Source organism: Hyperolius riggenbachi, chromosome 8, assembly GCF_040937935.1.
Source record: "Hyperolius riggenbachi isolate aHypRig1 chromosome 8, aHypRig1.pri, whole genome shotgun sequence".
In the NCBI taxonomy this organism is placed as follows: Eukaryota; Metazoa; Chordata; class Amphibia; order Anura; family Hyperoliidae; genus Hyperolius; species Hyperolius riggenbachi.
This window is the reverse complement of record NC_090653.1, coordinates 17521841-17542083: the sequence shown is the minus strand read 5'-3', so window position 1 is coordinate 17542083 and position 20243 is coordinate 17521841. Positions and strand designations below refer to the sequence as shown.

The window sequence follows — 20243 nt, the reverse complement described above, 5'->3', positions numbered from 1 at the left end:
TCGGATTTTTGCGAACGACGGGTCGTTTGAACGTCCCGTCGTTCAGTCGTCCGCGCGCCAAATCGGGCGTGTGTACAGAGTGTCATTAGGGTGATAAGCCTGCTTTTGAGCGATCCGCCCCGCGAACTGACAGTGCTATCCTCTAACAGACTACAATATACAGACAGCACCCCCTAATGGCGTGTACTGACAGTGCTGTCCTCTAACACCTAAGATCTCTGCGTGTGTTACGCATACCCCAGGGGGTACTGCTGATGGTTCCAGGGGGTACTCGGGCTTGATATACTTAACCAAGAATAACACATTTAGAGCTTTATTTAAACAACACCAAATTAGTATTTTAGCTAATTAAAAGCATTAAAAGCAATTATTATGTACTACAATTAAATATTTGTCAAGGGGTACTTGTGATGCTTACTATGATAGGGGTTACTTGGTGAGTACAGCGTTTTAAAAGGTGTATATATTACGGCCAGAACCCAAAGTTTGGCCGCTTCGCGTTGTGGCTGGCCACTTCGGGTTCTGGCGGGTCAATGTGCGAAGTGGCCGCGGCGCTGCGACCAATGTCCGTAATGAGCCGAATCCTGGCGGCTCCGATCATTTTCCCCGGCGCTGGCTCTGCCTCCTGCCTCGGCTCATTTCGGACATTGGCCGCAGCACCACGGCCACTTCGCACATTGACCCGCCAGAACCCGAAGTGGCCAGCCACAACGCGAGGCGGCCAAACTTCGGGTTTTGACCGTAACATATATATATATATATATATATATATATATATATATATATATATATATATATATATATATATATATATATATATATATATATATATATACCAATAAAATGTTGAGAAACACTGGTCCAACAGACTGAAATATACAGACAGCGCCCCCTAATGTTGTGTACAGACAAGACAGTGCTATCCTCTATACTGAAATATACAGACAGCACCCCCTAATGGCATGCACTGGCATTTCATATTTTCTCACTGGAAAATCTAGACAAATATAGACACCACCTTCTAATGGCATGAATTGATGGCGCTATCCTCTACACCAGTAATCTGCAAACTTGGCTCTCCAGCTGTTAAAGAGACTCCGTAACAAAAATTGCATCCTGTTTTTATCATCCTACAAGTTCAAAAAGCTATTCTAATGTGTTCTGCTTTACTGCAGCACTTTATACTATCACATGTAATAAATCAACTTATCTCTATCTTGTCAGACTTGTCAGCCTGTGTCTGGAAGGCTGCCAAGTTCTTCAGTGTTGTGGTTCTGCTATGAACTCCCCCTTCCAGGCCCCTCTATGCACACTGCCTGTGTATTTAGATTAGTGCAGCTTCTCTCTTCTCTCTTATCTTTTACAAGCTGGATAAATCCTCCTCTGAGCTGGCTGGGCTTTCACATACTGAGGAATTACAGACAAGGGCAAAGCTGTTTGCAGGAAGAAACGAGCAGCCTGAAACTTCAGTGCATGAGAGCAGAAGGGGGAAAGAAACACACAAATGATCTCTTGAGATACAAAAGGAAGGCTGTATATAGCCTGCTTGTGTATGGATGTATTTTCTATGTGTGGACATACTGTACATCAACCTACTTCCTGTTTTGGTGGCCATTTTGTTTGTTTATAAACAAACTTTTTAAAACTGTTTTTAACCACTTTCAATGCGGCGAGGAGCGGCGAAATTGTGACAGAGGGTAATAGGAGATGTCCCCTAACGCACTGGTATGTTTACTTTTGTGCGATTTTAACAATACAGATTCTCTTTAAGGAACAAAAAGTCCCACAATGCATTACGGGAGTCTGACAGCCTCAGTCATGATTCATAAAGACAAATGCATGGTGGGACTTGTAGTTCCTTAACAGCTGGAGAGCCAAGTTTGCAGATCACTGCTCTACACTGAAAAATACAGCTCCACAGGTGTTACTGCGGTAACGTGCACATTGCTATGGTAACACGCAGTGTTATTGCAACGTTACCCAGGTGCACGCCAACTTTATACAGTTTATTGCGCCTGGCCCATAGTTAGCTGGGTTGGAAAAAAACATACTGTCCTTTGAACAATAAATCTAAACTCTGGCTTTGACTTGAAGGGAATCTGAACTGAGATGGATATGGAGGCTGCCATATGTATTTCGTTTTAGACAGTGCACATTGCTTGGCTGTCCTGCTGATACTCTGCATGGAATACTTTCAGCCACAGCCCCTGAACAAGCATGCAGATCAGGTAATCTGAAGTCTCACTGGATTAGCCACTTGCTGGTTTCATATGTGGGATTCAGACAGTACTGCAGCCAAAGAGATCAGCAGGACTGCCAGGAAACTGGTATTGTTTAAATGATACCCAAAGTGACATGTGACATGATGAGATAGACATGTGTATGTACAGTGCCTAGCACACAAATAACTGTGCTGATAAGAAATTCCCCTTTTTATCTTTTTCTTACTCTCAGAAGGCATTTTCTGCTAGGAAAGTGTTTTATAGTTGGAATTTCTTATCAGTGAGGGTCACACTATAGTCACTTCCTGTCTGAGTCAGGACGGAGTCAGCCACTTACATACCTGATATTTAACTCTTTCAGACAGAGAAAGGAAAAAAGGTGCACAGCATAGTTATTTGTGTGCTAGGCTCTGTACATACCCATGTCTATCTCATGTCACATGTCACTTCGGGTATCCTTTAAAAGGAAATAAATATGACAGCCTCCATATCCCTCTCACTTCAGGTTCCCTTTAAAAATGGTCTCCTACAAGCTGGAATTGGTTGAAGAATCAGCTGTGAATTGCATTTTTCGGCTGTCGGTCGCACACATGGTGATGATAACCTGTATAACTGAAAATCGTGATCCCTGTTAGGAAACTCCCCATCGTTTGTGTAGAATGTACTCTAGCTTATGTTAACTTATTTCTATGTTAATGACCAGACACTTGAGGTCGTTTCAAAGAGGTTAAATAAAAGGGGTTTATTTACAAATATACATATGTACAAGTTAGATCATACCAAGTATGTGTCTCACATAATGGCTCTGTATACCCTATGCACAGTCACACACTTTCATTAGCTGAGCCCCTATTCGGTTCCACAGTCCATGGCAGCAGAATTCCAAGAGAGAGAGAGAGCACTTCCCAAGCATTGTCTTATATCTGGATACCACAGGTATAGAGACTCCTCCTCTGTGTTATACATCATCAATAGTTCCTGCCCTTAGCAGCTGGGGGGAAGGAACATGTTGTAGCTACTCCAATGGACCATTGTTGACAAAACCAGACAAACCGGCTTCTGCAAGCTAGGAGTCCTCTGCTGAAACATCCATAGCCGCTCGTCGGGGGCTGGGCATTGAAGTCATTCCTATACAGCTATTGTGTGGCTGTAAACAGTCATTTACAGTATGAAATCCAGGCCTTTGTTTACCGCTTAAGACTCATCAAAAAGATTCCCTGTGTATAGCATATGAAGTTCAATCCATGTAGGCACATCTGAAATAACTTTCAACTCCAACAGTTTGCCTCATCATGGATTGTGTTCCTGGAAGAATAGTCATGCCTTGTGACGTGATACCATTCAACAAACAAACCATCTCAGAGACCCTCTTCCTGATCCTCGTCCCCTCCAGATGTCTGACCGCATTTGTTTAGCCAATCACAAGTGACCCCCGACCGCCCCGATCTGTAATAAGCGGTGTCAGGACCGACCGCTCCTCACCGCGCCACGATTCAGTCTTCCCAGGCCGGCACCGTATCTATTCATCTCACTCTAGCTGTTATTCCTCGCAATGTGTTGACTGGAAATGTAATTAAGTGTTTTGTTTTAATATTGGAACACGGCGTCAGTTCGGTGAGTCACCGTTTGGTTTAATTAATTGCCAAACCTCTCCGAGATCTGATCAGCGAGAGTCCTGTCCTCCTATTGTTAATTTAGCTGTTTGCAGCCCTGACAGCGAGGCTGGCGGCGGAATAGCGGAAACTGTAACAGGACAATCAATTAGATGCATTGTTGTATTGTTATATCATTTAATTTTTTTGCAAAAGGTTTTGTTTCCAACATTTAGCTTGATTTTGCTGACTTCTTCCCAGTTTCTTTGACGTAGTTTGGATGCCTGGCTGCATTTTTTTTTTCATGATGGGGGGGAGGGGCATTAATGGTCTGGCGTCAGGAATGGTGTTTGTATGGAGAGTGGTTAAGGGTTGAGTGTCAGGGAGGGTAGGTTTAGCTATAGTAAAACTCAGTGAGATTTAATAATATTATACTATCATGAATAAATATTGTAAATAGTAGAATATTAGTAAATGTGCCAATGTTCTATTATCAGCAGTTTCCCTGCACCTGATCTCCCCTGGTGCCCATATTTCACACATGCTGGTTGACCCTTATACTTCATAGAGGTGGTAAAATGTGGACAATCCTTGAACGTGTGTACAGGGTCGGACTGGGACACTGGGGGCCCACCAAAGAAATTTCAACCTGGGGCCCACACATCCCATGATTGTGGTGAAAAAAGGGCGTGACCATGCACCGGAAGGTGGGCGTGGTCATGATGTATTATGGCCAGGGCCAAATGTACATGATCTTAGCAGCATTGTAATTCAGAGACACTGCTGCCCAGCAAAACTTTGCATAGAGTCCCCTTCTTCAATATAAAGTAATGTCCTACTTTGCAGAGGTTGCGACCGCATCGGGGCCCTTGGGCCAAAGGGGCCCTGAAGGGCCCTCCCTCAACTACAGTATTACCTCTCTATTGGTCCTGTGGTCATAATAATCACTTCTATAGATACTTTGAACAGTGGTAATCATTAACAAGCTATTTCCCATCCCCTTCTTGCACCTCTGACACTGTAGTTGCCATTGGCAGGTTTTGGTGCGTCGTATCAATTGTTATGTATAGAGTGCTCGGGGGGCCCCATTGTAAAATTTGCATCGAGGCCTACAGCTCCTTAGCTACGCCACTGCTCTCAGCATGAGTGATTACAGCACTGAGAAGAGAATTTTTGTGCTGCAGGCAGCAATTGGAGCTCTGTCAGACAAGGAGGGGAGCCCACCAGAGACCTGGAGGGGGGGCCCACCAAGGGAAAAAACTGTACTACTGTGGCCCAGTCCGACCCTGCGTGTGTACTAGACTTTAGGATATGTGTACACACATCTAACTATGAGTAGCCAATGTTACCATTTCCACGTAGTAGGAGGGTCTAAAGATTTTTAATACTATAAACAGATTGTGTAGGTAAGCATCTCTTACCACATGGAAGAGGATACATTTTTCAGTGATTGGCCAATCAAAACTGAAGGTGTGTACTAGGTTTTAGAGTAAAATTTCCATCTGTTCAGTGTTTTGGCCCACGTGTTAAAAAAATAAAGGAGAGGGTTGCAAGCCTGAAGCAAGTTGCAGATCCTCCATTTAAGTCTTTATACAGTCAAAACATGGGGAGTAAAGTCATTTAGACTTAAAGAGACTCCGTAACAAAAATTGCATCCTGTTTTTTTATCATCCTACAAGTTCCAAAAGCTATTCTAATGTGTCCTGGCTTACTGCAGCACTTTATACTATCACTGTCTCTGTAATAAATCAATGTATCTTTCCCCTGTCAGACTTGTGGGCCTGTGTCTGGAAGGCTGCCAAGTTCTTCAGTGTTGTGGTTCTGCTATGAACTCCCCCTTTCAGGCCCCTCTCTGCACACTGCCTGTGTGTTATTTAGATTAGAGCAGCTTCTCTCTTATCTTTTACAAGCTGGATAAATCGTCCTCTGAGCTGGCTGGGCTTTCACATACTGAAGAATTACAGACAAGGGCAAAGCTGTTTGCAGGAAGAAAAGAGCAGCCTGAAACTTCAGTGCATGAGTGCAGAAGGGGGAAAAACACACAAATGATCTTTTGAGATTCAAAAGGAATGCTGTATACAGCCTGCTTGTGTATGGATGTATTTTTCTATGCGTGGACATACTGTACATCAACCTACTTCCTGTTTTGGTGACCATTTTGTTTGTTTACAAACAAACTTTTTAAAACTGTTTTTAACCACTTTCAATGCGGCGAGGAGCGGCGAAATTGTGACAGAGGGTAATAGGAGATGTCCCCTAACGCACTGGTATGTTTACTTTTGAGCGATTTTAACAATACAGATTCTCTTTAACATTGGGTTCCTGTGTTCTCCTGCCTGTTTGTCTAAAGGTGGCCATACACTGGTCGATTTGCCATCAGATCGACCAACAGATAGATCCCTCTCTGATCGAATCTGATCAGAGAGGGATCGTATGGCTGCCTTTACTGCAAAATGATTGTGAATCGATTTCAGCATGAAATCGATTCACCATCTGGGAAGCTGCCGCCACCCCCCCCCCCCCCCCCCGCTTACATTACCTGATCCGGCCGGCGCGAGACCCCCGGTATCCGCTGTCTTCTACGCTCTGGGCTCCAGGGCTGCAGCTTCACTGTACTTCCTGTCCAGGGTAGTTTAAACAGTAGAGGGCGCTCTACTGTTTCAAACTTCCTGTCGGGACAGGAAGAAGTGAAGACTGCTGGAGCCCAGCGGAGAAGGAGCAGTGGTGACAGCGGGGATACGTGGCGGCCAGATCAGGTAATGTATTGCCACTAGCATCTGTCGTCGGACATTCGAACGCCGCTATTGATGCACTCCCGACCCGCTGGCAATCGAGCAAAATCTTCCTCTGACAAGGGAGACCAGGGTTCGAATCTCTGCTCTGCCTGTTCAGTAAGCCAGTACCTATTCAGTAGGAGACCTTAGGCAAGTCTCCCTAACACTGCTACTGCCTATAGAGCGCGTCCCAGTGGCTCAGGTCTGGCGCTTTGAGTCCGCCAGGAGAAAAGCGCTATATAAGTGTTTCTTTGTCTTTGTCTTTTTTGTCTTTTTCCACACGGACGGATCGATGGGAACGATCAATTTCGGATAGAAATCGATCGTTTGGTCAGCGTTTGCGCAACAATTTCACAGCAGATTCGATCAGTGATCAAATCTGCTGTATATCGGCCGGAAAATCGTTAGGTGTACGGACCCCTTAGGTTGTGGTTTTCAAGATCTTTACAGGACTCGTTTCTCAAGGAATATTGTATCCAGAATTATCTACGTACCACTTGTAGGGTTGTGAAACTCGCTTATCTCCATGAAGAACTCTGTTCATGTGGTTCCTACAGTGATTTTAGGAACATTTAATACTGGTAAACCTTGTACACAAGTTCCAGAATTGATACCTGGTAAGGTCAGTGTTCTTCCCGGAATTGGCATGACACGGGAATGCAGGGCCGGATCAACTGCTTACAGCATAGGAGGAGGATGAGGAGGCTAGCCGAGGACAGTCGGGTGCTCGCCAAAATTAGCCGTGTGGACCACCCAGCTAAAAGAGCCTGGGGAGAACAAAGAAGGTGATGACTCTTCCACCTTCAAGTGCAACCCTAGTGTGGTCTGCTGACACGAGGCAGGTGGGATCCATGATTTCAGGCTCTTGGGACCTAATTCTGACCCTATCACTGGTGGCCTCAGCAGTAATCCAGGCTCATCAGACCACGTTGTGTTTTTGTGGCCTTCCTTTGGCCAGGGTTAGTTAGTGGTCACTGCAGCCTCCGCTTTCTGCTCTTGGTCGATGGTAGCTGTAATCGGTTGAGGTTGTAGCTGGCACTTGCCTTTGCCAATTTCTTTCACTGACTGCTCCTCATGCAGAGGCAGAACAAGGAGTGCTTCCTTTTAAGTAGGACAAGAGAAAATTAACCTTATTTCTGGATCTGGTTTTTCAGGCATGACACATTGTAGATGTAGAGGACCTGTCGTTGGTTGAGCGATAGCTAAACACTAGTCTTTAGTGTCGGTGTGTAGGAAACCTGAACAGCTGCATCATTTATCTTCCCAGGAAGTCCGGTGTAACCGTAACCTGTTTATTTTTTATTAGCAGACTGATTTAACAGAGGTGCCAGTATAGGATAAAACTTACTAAAAACAGGAAGGTAGTGGTGGACTTATCTCCCTTGAAGACTAAACAATCTATTTTATCAGCAAAATTGTGGCTCCAAATTTGCAACGCATTTCGCGGGTCTATGCCTTCTTCCTCAGACCATAAAAGGAGCACTGAAGTTTAGCAGTGACGTGTATGCGCGCCTCCAGAGGTCCTCATACACGATTGTTTCGTTTTCTGGGGCGGTAAGTCCACCACTGCCTTTCTTTTTAAACAATTTTAACTAAGTTTTTTCCTATACCGGTGCCTCTGTTAAAGGAAACCTGAGACATACAATTCTAAAGATTTGATACTTGGGGCTTCCTCCAGCCCCATAAGCTTGTTTGAGTCTCTCGCCATCCTTCTGCCGTTCAGCCGCGATTGCCCCGGTAACAGGCTCAGTCGCGTCATTCTGGGAGTACTCACATGTGTGTGAGGTCCGTGCATGCGGAGAAGACCCAGACTGGACCCGACTGAGCCTGTAACTGGGCTGAACTACAGACGGCGAGTGACTCAGATGAGCTTATGGAGCTGGAGGAAGCCCCGGGTAAGTATCAAATCTTTTTCATTTGACGTCTCTGGTACACTTTTTATGTTTTCTTAATTTTTTATGACACTGGTGGTTTGCCTTGAGAAAGGGGTATATTGGATTGCCACGAAACAATTGTCTGTTGTAATGGAATAAATACAGCATGTAAAAGAGTCTGGTGTGCTGACCAATCCTTGCTGTTCATTTTTCAGGCCTCACCGCGGCCGCCATGGCCGAAGCAATGAAGCTGCAGAAGATGAAGCTGATGGCGATAAACAGTCTCCATGGTAGCGGGAGCCAGAACGGGACTGAATCGGAAAATGAAGAACTGAACTCCAACGCAGGTAAGGCAAAGCGGCCATTGCTATGCATGCACTAGCTTATTAGAATTAAATCTGCATACAAGCCAGAATTATTTGCATCTCATCATCTATCCCGAAATGTAATCGGAGCCTGAAAAAAAAAACTGGCGAAATGTCCAAGCTGCGTCTGTTGACCTCATCACAGGCGGTGGGCGTCGGCTCTCCCAAAGCGTGGAGACTAAATGGCTCACAGGTCTTCACCAGAGCACCCCGCAAAGGGATGATGGGCTGCTACCCCTGCTGGGCAACAGACTTGTTTGCTGTCTGGTGGCCACCAGGTCACGACCCCTGGGATTGCCCCACTGGTGAGGGGGTAGCTGCGATGTGGAGGAATTCAGTAAGTGGAGATACACAGGGCAAACTGCAGGTATCGTAATCAGGATCAAAAGTGGAGGTCAGAGGCAGGCGGCAATCAGAAGCATTGTCTGTAACGGGCAAGGATCGAGGCAGGCGGCAATCAGAAGTGTAGTCTGTAGCAGGCAAGGATCGCGGCAGGCGGCAATCAGAAGTGTAGTCTGTAGCAGGCAAGGATCGAGGCAGGCGGCAATCAGAAGCGTAGTCTGTAGCAAGCAAGGATCGAGGCAGGCGGCAATCAGAAGCATTGTCTGTAACGGGCAAGGATCGAGGCAGGCGGCAATCAGAAGCGTAGTCTGTAACGGGCAAGGATCGAGGCAGCGGCAATCAGAAGCATAATCTGTAGCGGGCAAGGATCGAGGCAGGCGGCAATCAGTATAGTCGGAAACTGGCAAGGATCAAGGCAGGCGACAATCAGAAGCGTAGTCTGTAGCAAGCAAGAATCGAGGCAGGCGGCAATCAGAAGCGTAGTCTGTAACAGGCAAGGATCGAGGCAGGCGGCAATCAGAAGCGTAGTCTGTAGCAAGCAAGAATCGAGGCAGGCGGCAATCAGAAGCGTTGTCTGTAACAGGCAAGGATCGAGGCAGGCGGCAATCAGAAGCGTAGTCTGTAGCAGGCAAGGATCAAGGCAGGTGGCAATCAGAAGCGTAGTCTGTAGCAAGCAAGAATCGAGGCAGGCGGCAATCAGAAGAGTAGTCTGTAACAGGCAAGGATCGAGGCAGGCGGCAAGTAGAAGCGAAGTCTGTAACGGGCAAGGATCGAGGCAGGCAGCAATCAGAAGCATAGTCTGTAAAGGGCAAGGATCAAGGCAGCGGCAATCAGAAGCGTAGTCTGTAGCAGGCAAGGATCGAGGCAGGCGGCAATCAGAAGCGTAGTCTGTAGCAGGCAAGGATCGAGGCAGCAGCAATCAGAAGCGTAGTCTGTAGCAGGCAAGGATCGAAGCAGGCGGCATGTAGAAGCGTAGTCGGTAACGGGCAAGGATCGAGGCAGGCAGAAATCAGAAGCATAGTCTGTAACGGGCAAGGATCGAGGCAGGCAGCAATCAGAAGCATAGTCTGTAACGGGCAAGGATCAAGGCAGCGGCAATCAGAAGCGTAGTCTGTAGCAGGCAAGGATCGAGGCAGGCGGCAATCAGATGCGTAGTCTGTAGCAGGCAAGGATCGAGGCAGGCGGCAATCAGAAGCGTACTTGGTAACCAGCAAGGATCGAGGCAGGCGGCAATCAGGAACGTAGTCTGTAGCAGGCAAGGATCGAGGCAGCAGCAATCAGAAGCGTAGTCTGCAGCAGGCAAGGATCGAGGCAGGCGGCAATCAGAAGCATAGTCGGTAACAGGCAAGGATCGAGGCAGGTGGCAATCAGAAGCGTAGTCTGTAGCAGGCAAGGATCGTGGCAGGCTGCAATCAGAAGCGTAGTCTATAGCAGACAAGGATCGAGGCAGGCGGCAATCAGAAGCATAGTCTGTAACAGTCAAGGATCGATACAGGCGGCAATCAGTAGTTTGTAGCAGGCAAGAACCGAGGCAGCGGCAATCAGAAGCGTAGTAGGTAACAGGCAAGGGTTGAGACAGGCAGCAGTCAGGTGCGTAGTCTGTAGCGGGCAAGGATCGAGGCAGGCAGCAATCAGACTATGATTTGACTATGATTAAGGGCAGATTGTAAGCTGGATGCATGTTAGTCGATCCTGTGATTTTATTGCACAACTTTGTCATGTGGATTGCTCTAATAAAGAACGGACATTTTTTCACTAAGCCAAGTCTGGTCTGCGGATCCTTTTTCCAAGGCGGCAATCAGAAGTGTAGTCGGTAACAGGCAAATATTGAGGCGGGCGGCAATCAGAAGCATAGTCAGGGTCACAAGCAAGGTCAATAGACAGGCAGCAATCGGCAAGGCAGGTTGGTAAACAGACTAGGTCACAACGGGAAATCATGAACAAAGCTAACCGGGCACAAGGCTGGATCAACAAAGCTGCTAAGAACAGACAGCACTGGGCCATTTGGGTGCGCATGCCTCCTTACATTTACGTCCACATGTGCATGTGCACTTTAGTTCACCTTATTAGCATGCGCTCCACGCCGTGCATGTGCAGCAGAGACACGGCGACCAGGAAGCATAAGACCGCGGCTATTCCCGCGTGCAAAAGACATGCAGCTGAACCCCGGTCAGCCTGACGCCTCCGAGATCATCGCCACATGTAGAGATATTCTGACCTGTCCAGAAAATCGCAGATCTTTCCCGCTTCCTACTACAGAGAAAAGTGAATTGTCCCTTTCGCTGCTCCTTTTGGCTCCTGGAGAAGGATGGCGACCGCTTCTCTATAGGCACCCAGTCCTCGTTCCGTCACCCCCTCCCCCCGCACTGTCTGACTCTGCTCGATCTGCACTTGTTCCTGAAAAGTCCCTTTAAGGAGGAATTCTTCTTAAACGCCATCAGTAATCGTGTCACTGAAAAAGGCCGCGGCGGCTTCTGAACTGTCACAACAGATTAGGCGACGTCTCCTGTATTTTTAGTGCCGCCGCTGCCGTGACAGCTGATCCGGCCTCTCAGATCTTAATTGTTATTGTTTTAGAGTCATTCGTTCAAAATGCTAAATTATTCTCCTTCCTGGCTAAACTTTCACTCCGATCATTTTCAATTATTCATTGATTTGCTGTACGCGAGGTTTGCTCCGAAAAGACAAAGCGATATTGGAGAGCGCGGAGCAGAACGGATGTCAGAAAGCATCTTTAGATACTTCATTATAATCAGGATCTTCTCAGTGAAATTATTATTTATTTTTTTAACCTCGTAACCTTCTGTATTCCACCACAGAAAATCCAGATCATAACCTCACATGACATCGCTTAGATATGAAAGATGTGTATAGGGCGATAGTATAACGACACAGTGCGGTATCTAGGATATGTGACACCCAGTCAGGCAAAAAACGCAAATTTGGTCGCACCATGCGCCACCATAGGTCGTAATAGGAATTGCGGCAATCGGACAGTAATTTGGGTGCAGTCAACAGACAGAGCCAAAACTACTATATAAACAGTGTAATTTGGTCACCGGCAGTAGCTGGCAGCCAAATTATATCTTACCTCGGAGTCCATGGCGGCCTGGAGGAGAAATAGTAATTTACACCGCTGGGATTTTTGCAGGAGCAGGGGGAGCCGTTTTTCAGCTTTGCCCTGCACCTAAATTTCCCATGGAGCATGGTAAAAGAAAAGAAACAAAACATTGAGTTTATTTTTAGCTATACGTTGTTCCTGTAAGCTTTTGTAACTAGTCATCTACACCCTCGCATGCTTTACCTGCAGCTTCACAGCATATCTGTGGTTTGGTTTCTGATCTTCTGCTCTACATTCCCTGCTATGAGACGTCGCCGTCCTGCACTGCTGAGAAGTAGCGACCTCCTGGCAGCGGCACGCAGGATAGATAAGTCCCGCTATATATAGGCCGTATCTGTGCTATAGACCTGTAGGCCGGGGCGGAATGCCTCTATATTTAGCTATTCCCTGTGCTATATGTCAGCAGCAGCGGGATAAATGGCTTCATATTCATCCTGTATAGAACTAGGGACAAGCAATCCAATCCCGTGCAGTTCTGAATTTGGAGTTTTGCATCGGTATTCGGCTTTCTGATTCAGAATGCGGGATTTGCAATGAGCGATTCTAGATCTGCCGTTTACACTGAAGTCAGTACTGCCGACTTAACTGTGGTGCCTTGCTATTAAAGTATAGCAAGTGTATACTAAAGTGTACAGGGAGTGCGTACGAGAGATATCGGTGCAGGAGACTTGGGCGCAGGATACACCCGGTATATGGCTGATCCTGCTGCTGCACAAGTTCCCGGCCGTGTTAAATACTATTCCCCCTCCAGGTTGCCATGGATGGTGGTGAATGAAATAATTTGGTTTCCAGCTATTCCTGGTTAAAATGAACTTCAGCTCCGTCTTCTGACGGCGCCGAAGTTACTCCCTGTGCGCTGCTATACCCGTAATTCCTGCGCCGGAATCACTGTTTTCGTAGGGAGTGGCGGCAATGAGTGCTCAGAGATCTTCAATCAAGATCCAGAGGATATTGTTGGGGATCATTAAAGAGAAACTGTAACCAAGAATTGCACTTCATCCCAATCAGTAGCTGATACCCCCTTTTACATGAGAAATCTATTCCTTTTCACAAACAGACCATCAGGGGGCTCTGTATGGCTGATATTGTGGTGAAACCCCTCCTACAGTGTGATGTCAGGACCATGGTGCTGACATCACACTGTGGGAGCCTTGTTGCATTGTGGGAAGTAACAGCTGTGTACAGTTGTTTCCAACTGCCAAAAAAGCATGCAGCATCTCCTTCCACTGACATCACCTGCCAGCAGTAAAAATGTCACCATGTGATAATTGTCAGAATGTAAATCAGGGAGAGGAAAGATTTTACAATGGGAAAACACTGACTAAATCATTTATACATAGTTATTGTACAAATTAAGCACTTTTGTTCAGTAAGCTATTTTTACTGGAGTTCCTCTTTAAAGGGGAACTGAAGAGAGAGGTATATGGAGGCTGTCATGTTTATTTCCTTTTAATCAATACCAGTTGCCTGGCAGCCCTGCTGGTCTATTTCTCTGCAGTAGTATCTAATTAAAACCAGAAACAAGCATGCAGCTAGTCTTGTCAGATCTGACTTATAAGTCTGAACCACTGAAACACCTGATCTGCTGCATGCTTGTTCAGGGGCTATGGCTAATAGTATTAGAGGCAGAGGATCAGCAGGGCTGCCAGGCAACTGGTATTGTCTAAAAGGAAATAAACATGATAGCCTCCATATACCTCTCTCTTCAGTTCCCCTTTAAAGGTATTTATGGCTAATTAAGAACATTAACGGACTTGTTCCATGGTTGCATTTTTATCTCAACTTAGCCCTTTGTGGAAATGGTTAAGGATACATAAGTAACCCTACACTCCTATCACTTAAAGAGGGGGATCCCTGATTACACTATGAACATCCCCCCCACCCCAGGGGGCGGCTTTACCGCCCCTTCCAGGACCCCCCTCCTCCCTCCCTTATAATGGAACATGTGGCTCAGGCTTAGGTTGTGGAGTCTTAAGCAGTCGGGGTACAGGATTCTAGCTATACCGGGGTTAGAGGCTTGAGAAAAAGGACCCCATACTACCGATTTTCTTAAAATGTGTATACAGAACTTGGTATATGTTAGTGTACTGCCAACGTTGGCGGTACTGACTTCAATTGAAATGACTTGTAATTACCAGTTCGAATTCAGAGTTTGAAATTCGGCAATGCAAACCCTGTATATAACCTATAAGCTGCAGATCTGGGGGTACAGTTGGATACATGGCTGTATATTTAGGCTGTATCTGTGCCATAAACCAGCAGATCTGGAGGTACAGTTGGATACATGGCTGTATATTTAGGCTGTATCTGTGCTATGAACCAGCAGATCTGGATGTACAGTTGGATAAATGACTGTATATTTAGGCTGTATCTGTGCTATAAACCAGCAGATCTGGAGGTACAGTTGGATACATGGCTGTATATTTTGGCTGTATCTGTGCTATAAACCAGCAGATCTGGATGTACAGTTGGATACATGGCTGTATATTTAGGCTGTATCTGTGCTATAAACCAGCAGATCTGGAGGTACAGTTGGATACATGGCTGTATATTTTGGCTGTATCTGTGCTATAAACCAGCAGATCTGGATGTACAGTTGGATACATGGCTGTATATTTAGGCTGTATCTGTGCTATAAACCAGCAGATCTGGGTGTACAGTTGGATAAATAGCTGTATAGTTAGGCTGTATCGGTGCTATAAACCAGCAGATCTGGGTGTACAGTTGGATAAATGACTGTATATTCGGGCTGTATCTCTGCTATAAACCAGCAGATCTGGGTGTACAGTTGGATAAATGGCTGTATAGTTAGGCTGTATCGGTGCTATAAACCAGCAGATCTGGGTGTACAGTTGGATAAATGGCTGTATATTCGGGCTGTATCTCTGCTATAAACCAGCAGATCTGGATGTACAGTTGGATAAATGGCTGTATATTTAGGCTGTATCCATGCTATAAACCAGCAGATCTGGGTGTACAGTTGGATAAATGGCTGTATATTTAGGCTGTAGCTGTGCTATAAACCAGCAGATCTGGGTGTACAGTTGGATAAATGGCTGTATATTTAGGCTGTATCTGTGCTATAAACCAGCAGATGTGGAGGTACAGTTGGATAAATGGCTGTATATTTAGGCTGTATCTGTGCTATAAACCAGCAGATCTGGATGTACAGTTGGATAAATGGCTATATATTTAGGCTGTAGCTGTGCTATAAACCAGCAGATCTGGGGGTACAGTTGGATAAATGGCTGTATATTTAGGCTGTATCTGTGCTATAAACCAGCAGATCTGGGGGTACAGTTGGATAAATGGCTGTATATTTAGGCTGTATCTGTGCTATAAACCAGCAGATCTGGAGGTACAGTTGGATAAATGACTGTATATTTAGGCTGTATCTATGCTATAAACCAGCAGATCTCGAGGTACAGTTGGATACATGGCTGTATATTTAGGCTGTATCTGTGCTATAAACCAGCAGATCTGGATGTACAGTTGGATAAATGGCTGTATATTTAGGCTGTATCTGTGCTATAAACCAGCAGATCTGGGGGTACAGTTGGATAAATGGCTGTATATTTAGGCTGTATCTGTGGTATAAACCAGCATATCTGGATGTACAGTTGGATAAATGGCTGTATATTTAGGCTGTATCTGTGTTATAAACCAGCAGATCTGGGTGTACAGCTGAATACATTTGGCTGTATATTTAGGCTGTATCTGTGGTATAAACCAGCATATCTGGATGTACAGTTGGATAAATGGCTGTATATTTAGGCTGTATCTGTGCTATAAACCAGCAGATCTGGAGGTACAGTTGGATAAATGGCTGTATATTTAGGCTGTATCTGTGCTATAGACCAGCAGATCTGGAGGTACAGCTGGATAAATGGCTGTATATTTAGGCTGTATCTGTGCTATAAACCAGCAGATCTGGATGTACAGTTAGATAAATGGCTGTATATTAAGCCTGTATCTGGGCTATAAACCAGCAGATCTGGAGGTATAGTTGGATAAATGGCTGTATAATTAGGATATATCTGTGCTATAAACCAGCTGATTTGGAGGTACAGTTGGATAAATAGCTGTATATTTAGGCTGTATCTGTGCTATAAACCAGCAGATCTGGAGGTACAGTTGGATAAATGGCTGTATATTTAGTCTGTATATGTGCTATAGACCAGCAGATCTGGGGGTACAGTTGGATAAATGGCTGTATATTTAGGCTGTATCTGTGCTATAAACCAGCAGATCTGGGGGTACAGTTGGATAAATGGCTGTATATTTAGGCTGTATCTGTGCTATAAACCAGCAGATCTGGATGTACAGTTGGATAAATGGCTGTATATTTAGGCTGTATCTGTGCTATAAACTAGCAGATCTGGATCTACAGTTGGATAAATGGCTGTATATTTAGGCTGTATGTGTGCTATAAACCAGCAGATCTGGAGGTACAGTTGGATAAATGGCTGTATATTTAGGCTGTATTTGTGCTATACACCAGCAGATCCGGAGGTACAGTTGGATAAATGGCTGTATATTTAGGCTGTATGTGTGCTATAAACCAGTAGATCTGGAGGTACAGTTGGATAAATGGCTGTATATTTAGGCTGTATCTGTGCTATAAACCAGCAGATCTGGAGGTACAGTTGGATAAATGGCTGTATATTTAGGCTGTTTCTGTGCTATAAACCAGCAGATCTGGAGGTACAGTTGGATAAATGGCTGTATATTTAGGCTGTATCTGTGCTATAAACCAGCAGATTTGGAGGTACAGTTGGATAAATGGCTGTATATTTAGGCTGTATCTGTGCTATAAACCAGCAGATTTGGAGGTACAGTTGGATAAATGGCTGTATATTTAGGCTGTATCTGTGCTATAAACCAGCAGATTTGGAGGTACAGTTGGATAAATGGCTGTATATTTAGGCTGTATCTGTGCTATAAACCAGCAGATTTGGAGGTACAGTTGGATAAATGGCTGTATATTTAGGCTGTATCTGTGCTATAAACCAGCAGATTTGGAGGTACAGTTGGATAAATGGCTGTATATTTAGGCTGTATCTGTGCTATAAACCAGCAGATTTGGAGGTACAGTTGGATAAATGGCTGTATATTTAGGCTGTATTTGTGCTATACACCAGCAGATCCGGAGGTACAGTTGGGTAAATGGCTGTATATTTAGGCTGTTTCTTTGCTATAAACCAGCAGATCTGGAGGTACAGTTGGATAAATGACTGTACAGTCAGGTTCAGGATTAGCCATGATTCCGGTGCCTCTGCCCGTCTCTATAGAAGGAACAATTCTCTGGCCTCTGTTACATTATCTGATGAAAGTAGTAATATGTAAACACCTCCTGTATTCTGAAGACCTCCTGGAAACGCTCCCCTCTCTCTGGGTTTCATGTATAGTTTCCTGGAGAAATGCGATGGCCCTGTGTTTGTGTCGCGGTATATTAGCCGCTTGGCGCGTAGCCAGGCTGGTAAATACGAGTGGCGATGTGACTATTGCAAGGTGACCCCTGTTTTCCTGCACATAATCCTCCATCCCCACATTACAAGGCTCGGCCATATATTAATCTATTATGCAAAGAGGCTCCCAGCTGTGGCCACGTCCATCGAGCTGCCCTAAACACTCTGGGGTATTTATAGAGTCCGGCTGCGAGAAGCAATCCTTTATAACGTCTGGGGGGGGGGGGGGGGGGGAGCTGGATGCACTCATTGGTGTTGTCTTTAAATATATGACTTGCATTAAGTCAGACATTCTCCTGTATCTGCCTTTCTTGCCAAAGCACGAGTCAATCAATTCATATCGATCCTGCGGCTTTCAGGACGCGAGCGCTGAGGTGGCCTCCTGTAACGGGCGTCGCCGGCCGGAGGAGCGATCTGAGGCGGATGTCCCCGAGAAGAGGAAATGGGGGGTTGTAATCTTGATAAGAGAAGAACATTGAGATTTTGGGTTCCCTGCGACTGGCGTGCGACGGAGGGGCAACTCTGATCCGCTCTGTTTATGGAAGAACCAGCGGCGATAGAATGAGTATTTGCAGCTCTGTACAGGCAGTTAAATCAGGCCTCACTCATGATATAGAGTTTAAAGAGGAACTCCAACCTAAACAAACATACTGTCATTAAGTTACATTAGTTATGTTAATTAAAATAGATAGGTAATATAATCTCTTACCCACACTGTTTTACAAGAACAGGCAAATGTTTGATTTCATGAGGGCAGCCATCATTTTGGTTGAAAGGAGGTGACAGGGAGCATGAGACACACTTCCAACTGTCCTGTGTCCTGAGCACCTCTCCCAGTTGCTAGGCAACGTGAATAACGGCATAGGAAATACCATCATGCTCTGCACAGCATCAGGGAAAAAAAGCTTGGACTTTTTTCTTTGATGGGTGGAGCTTAGCTAAAAATGCAGCTAAAAATGATGTTTTTGTAAGAAAAACAAAGTTCTGATGCTGTGAAACTGTTAAAGAAACACCAAGCCTTTTCAATTCTGCTGAGTAGATTTTTAGTCTGGAGGTTCACTTTAAATTCACATAAATGGTTTTCCACTTGCCTTTTTCACTGCATACTCGCGAGCATTTTTTCACCTGTTTTTTCACCTTTTGGGCTTGATTCACAAAAGGGTGATAGCTGAGTTATCACGCCTAAAAGCTTTGCACGTGCAAACGTGTGTGCAAGCCATTTTGCACTCGTGTTGCGTGTGCAAAGTTTTAGCGCTCGCGTGTTAACGTTTATCCCATTACAGTGTATGCTTAGCACGCCCGTGCTAAGCTGGTTTGCACATGATATAGTGCGCGCAAAACTTTACGCGATTTGCGCGCATAAAGTTTTACGCGCATGATAACACGTGCAAAGCTGCTTTTCACCGGTGTGCTAAGTGTTAGCACGCTTTTCTGAATCAAGCCCTTTGTATCAGTGTGTGTATATAGTATGGAGACTAGGGATGAGCAATGATATGCCAATACTTCCGAGTTGATGCAAATCTATGCAGCTTAAAAATGGACCGAACAATTTAAACTTGGGTTTAAATTGATTGGTCCAATTTCAAACTACATATATCTGCAAAAAAAGTGCATAAATTAGGAAGTATTTGCAGATCATTGATAAACCGTAATGGAGACACTATACCAGGGGTGTAACTAGAGGGGAGCGGCTCCTGTGATCACAGGGGGGCCCCCAAGATTTTGGGGGGCCCCCACTACCAACCTTCCTTTTCCTCTGATACAGGGGACCATACTTCAGATCAGGTGTTTTTGTGGTTACACTTGTTATGGTATGCAGATCCTGATGGCCACACTTGTCTGATGGCCCTTGTGAGATGGGTCCCCATGCTGTGAGGGTCACCAAGGGGAGGCAAGGGAAGCGGTATAAATATTGAGGGGCCCCATCATAGATTTGCTGCGGGGCCCCAATGAATTGTAGTTACGCCCCTGCGCGATACCACTGCGGAGGTCAGTCTCCACGTTCCCACGCTGCCCCTCGTTCAATATTTGTGTCTTTGGGGTTCCTTGGAAGGCATCTTGCGTCCTAAAGTGTCTCTGAAGACGGACTGTGCGTCTCATCAACAACTGATGAGCAAGGTAATGTCATTATCAGTTCTGGTTTGCTTGTGGTTAGTATTGATTAAAGCGGAATATAACCCTGCATTTCAACTTTGCTCTAAAACATTATTTACAGTATATTATATGCAACCAGAATTTTTTTTTTACTAGACCAGCATTGGAAGGGTTACACAGAGCTTTAAAGTTCCTGGAGAGAACTGCAGACATCCGAAGCTGACATAGATACATTTTGTTTACATAAATGTATCTAAGTGTTGAATGTGACTCACTCTCTCTGACTGAGAAGGAGCTGGAGGACAGCCAAAGAGTGTGTAACATTTATCACTTGTTAGATACATTTAACTAAATAGAATGTATCTGAACTTCTGCATATCTCTCCTGGAAC

General features: G+C 45.3%; 1 protein-coding gene across 5 annotated transcripts in view; it reads left to right on the top strand.

The window, feature by feature from the left end:
* Nucleotides 1-20243, top strand: part of DACH2 (dachshund family transcription factor 2) — a 535913-nt gene that overhangs the window by 300354 nt on the left and 215316 nt on the right. For all 5 annotated transcript variants that reach the window (XM_068250013.1, XM_068250015.1, XM_068250012.1 and 2 more), the window contains one exon: nt 8678-8809. In XM_068250013.1, coding sequence (XP_068106114.1) covers nt 8678-8809 — 132 coding nt within the window. The remainder of the gene's footprint in view (nt 1-8677; nt 8810-20243) is intronic.